Below are 3,606 nucleotides of genomic sequence, written 5' to 3' on the forward strand. Positions count from 1 at the left end.
ACACAATATTGAACTACACGCATTATGGGTAATTTTAAATCTGAGTCACAGCCTTGAGGTTTTCCCCACACACAAACGTGGGTGCATTAAATGCTAAGACCTTTCTTTGTTCACAAAAGGAAGAATTCCTCCGAGTCTTTAGAATAATAGAATGATGTCACCCCTTAAAAGACATATTGGCAAACTGACACAGTTTTTCATTCATTCACAGAGAAAATATTTACAGATGTGGTGACTTGATTCACCCCGCTTGTAATCCCCATTATTTTGTACTGGGTACATGTAAAAATTGTGTGGGAGTTTGAGACCCGTGTGCATGGCGGGAAGCCAAACCAAAATACATGAAAAATTGTAAGCACTCAGTTTTCTCCCTCAGACCAGCGTAAACCCTGAACCAGTACGTTACACTGTACACGACAATCCACTCCGTGTCACGTCGTGTCGGTGTATGCTAGACCAGCTCTGTTGATACATGTCCATAGTTTATTATATCCGAGCCAGTATCGGATATAAACATTTCCAGCTGATCGAATCCGAACAACTGTCGATCAATTTTCTCCCATAACGGGACTGTTTACCTAGCGCAGCAAACGTTAGCTGGATTACCTGGTCTTGTAAGCACAGACCGTGGAGCGTTCCACATGAGTGCCATGCTATTACAGGCTTATCCAGACTTGCTCTACAAGTATGCTAATTGCGGGAACATAAACACGGTACGCAGTATGGCGAAAGACATGGGCTCTCTCCCGACGGCCGTTTGGGACACCCAGTCCTTGACCCTCCGAGACGTCCTGATGCAGGTGGACGTCCCGACCCTCGGGAAGATTGTTAAGGGACAATTTATGAATTTGGGAGTGTCCAAGATCCCGTTTAGGAATTTACAACAGGAGGTATTGATTCATTCTATCAAAACAAATATAAAAGTGTTATCACACAGCGTACAACGAATCGACGGTCGGGACGGGAGACTGCGACTCCAGTCCCTGGAACAGAGACTCTCGATTCCGATCACGTACCAGGGGTGGTTCGAACTCCTGTCCGAGGATGGGCGTTCCGCCAGACCGATTGATAGTGTGATGAACTTGGCAAAAGTGAGGCCGACTCGTTGTTTGGTGAGACAGAATATCAAGGCGTTTATGTCGAGTGAAGATGGACAGATGACGTACGATAAATCAAAGATTGTACCCGCCGGGGAATCCTTGACCCTCATGAATGACGTCGCAGTGAAAGCGCCAACGGGAGAACGGCGTAAAGTATTAAAATGTCGAGATTCTAAAGGTGTGATTCTGTTCCTGGATTTTGAACAACGAGGACTCTTTACCCCCATAGCGGGACCCCAGGACGTGGCGGGGGTGATGACCATTAAAGATATTATTGGGCGTTTCCGTCTCCCCCTCACAGTGAAGTTAGTTCAAGGCGTGTGGCCCAAAGTGGACAGTAACCGTTTTACGGGGGTAATTCGCCTGGATTGGGTGTACACGGATGAAGTGGCGTTCCTGTGCCCCCTGGACAGAGGTATGTTTAGGATAACTCCCGTACCAACAGAGGTGCTAATGAAAGTCTTGCCAGCAACAAATTCTGTAGAGATATTAGAAAACCAGACAATAAAAGACATTATTACTAAAGTAAACAGAATGGTTGCCAACTATAATAACACCATACATCTCATTTTGGCTGTCCCCGAAGCCGCCATGGTTAAAAATAAATCTCACCAAATGGTTAACATGTTTTCACCAAAAGAGAATGTGAATGGACATTCTCGAGTGAAACGTTCGAAGAGCCGCGAGGACTTCCTAATGGACGACGTGGATGAGCTGTATCAGTATCTACGTGACGGCAAAATGCCCCCGAAAGACAAGTTCCATTACGACTCGGATGAAGAGAGCTTTTTCGAAGAGCCCGCTTATGAAAAGTTAGACGATTTCCGGTCTAGGCTAGAGCGTTTAGAACGGGGTGAACCAGGTAACCAGAGCAGCCGGTACCGGCCCGCTGACCTTGCCAAACTCGGACTGCACAAGGGCACAGAAAATCTCAAAACTGTCGGCGGCATTAACGAAATTAAGCCCAAATCTCCACCAGACGCACCCCCTCCTGTGCCCCCGCGGAGATACACTAGAGCTGATTCTGCGCCCGTCATTCCTCTCAGTCAAGTTCAGAAGTTAAGCCCACAGAAGACGGGGTCCTCAAGCGGCTCCAGTCGTGGAGGAGCAAGTAAAAAAGGCACAAAACAGACTGATAGCAAGAGTTCTTCCCATTCGTCAGGGAAGAGGCATTCCGTGCACACGTTTTATCTGTAGACAGTCTATTTATAGACTGTAGACTGTCTATTTATAGAATGTACATACAATAGTGATATTTAACAAGTGCCAAGTTTTCTTGTGTAACTTTAAGAAAGTTTCACAGGATCATTCAAGCATTTATAGGCATTTTATTACGTGATATTTTTTCCAGTAATATATTCATAAAAAAAAAATGCACAAAAATAAATTTCTGTGAACGTGATGCTTGCAGTCAGGAAGTGTTATGAATTTATCTAGTGAAAGACAGCATGTCGTGTGTGAATGGAATGGTATTGTAGAGAACATATATCTCTGAAGTATGAAATTCTCATAGCATTTGATTTTGTATTACATCCTAGTCAGTCTGCTTGTTGCCGTACCTGTCTCGGTTGTTGCATTGCATGTCCCTGATTCAAGCATATATATATATAGATGTGTAATTGTAATTAGAAATTGGCGTGACAAAATGAAATTATCATATCCGTGTTTAGTCAAATTACTGCCATTATACATTTAAAGTTGGCCAGAAAAGGGCCTTTCTTTTGATTGATACTGTATACATGTACTTGCCTTTCTACTATTTTTTAACTGTTTGATTTACACCTGTGTGGTGATCTGCTGGAGTGCCGAGTACAGGTCGATTGCGGTCACTGATTCTAGATTTGTAGATTAAGAGAGATCGTCACGCACCACTTGCCATACATAATTCTGAATACAGACGTATAATGAACACCTTGTTTTTGTTGATTATTTTAGATTTCTAAGTTAACACACTGAAAGTGCACCCAAACCTCTTGAATTTGGCGACACACGTATTTTTGTTTTCAACTTCTATGGGCCTATACATTTTTGTTCATAAAATTTCAACAGTACATTAATCATTATTTACACTGTAAATCTAACTGAACTGTTGAACTCTTATCGTATGTAGAAACCAATTTAACGCAAATTAATGTCGCTACTACCACAAAACTTCAAGGAGCCGAAATGGGGGAAGTAACCACGAAATGGGCGTTTTCTTTGTAGTCGGTAAGGATGTTCTTGGTCAAAAAAGTTTTTGCGCAATTCTTTCAAGTATAACATTAAGAAAACCTGTCCAAAATAAGAAGCTGGCGGTCAATATCTCCTAAATGTTTTGTATGCTTCATCGGTCACGACGGTAAGAAAACGTGACATGTATTGGAGACGCATATTAAACAAAGGATAATAAAGTTTAAAGGTAGAAAGGTTACAGTGATATGGATTTCAGGCATACACAATGCAGATGATGTGTAGTTTTTGGCTTGTCAACGTTCTGAGGGTATATCGTCTGTATTCAATAAACGGT

General features: G+C 42.5%; 1 protein-coding gene across 1 annotated transcript; it reads left to right on the forward strand.

Annotated features, from left to right (window-relative positions):
• Nucleotides 1–208: 208 nt before the first annotated feature.
• Nucleotides 209–3,009, forward strand: LOC125671290 (uncharacterized). The gene has a single exon (XM_048906867.2). The coding sequence runs from the start codon at nt 642–644 to the stop codon at nt 2,295–2,297; it is 1,656 nt and encodes a 551-aa protein (XP_048762824.1). The 5' UTR covers nt 209–641; the 3' UTR covers nt 2,298–3,009.
• Nucleotides 3,010–3,606: the final 597 nt, after the last annotated feature.

Source organism: Ostrea edulis, chromosome 4, assembly GCF_947568905.1.
Source record: "Ostrea edulis chromosome 4, xbOstEdul1.1, whole genome shotgun sequence".
NCBI lineage: Eukaryota > Metazoa > Mollusca > Bivalvia > Ostreida > Ostreidae > Ostrea > Ostrea edulis.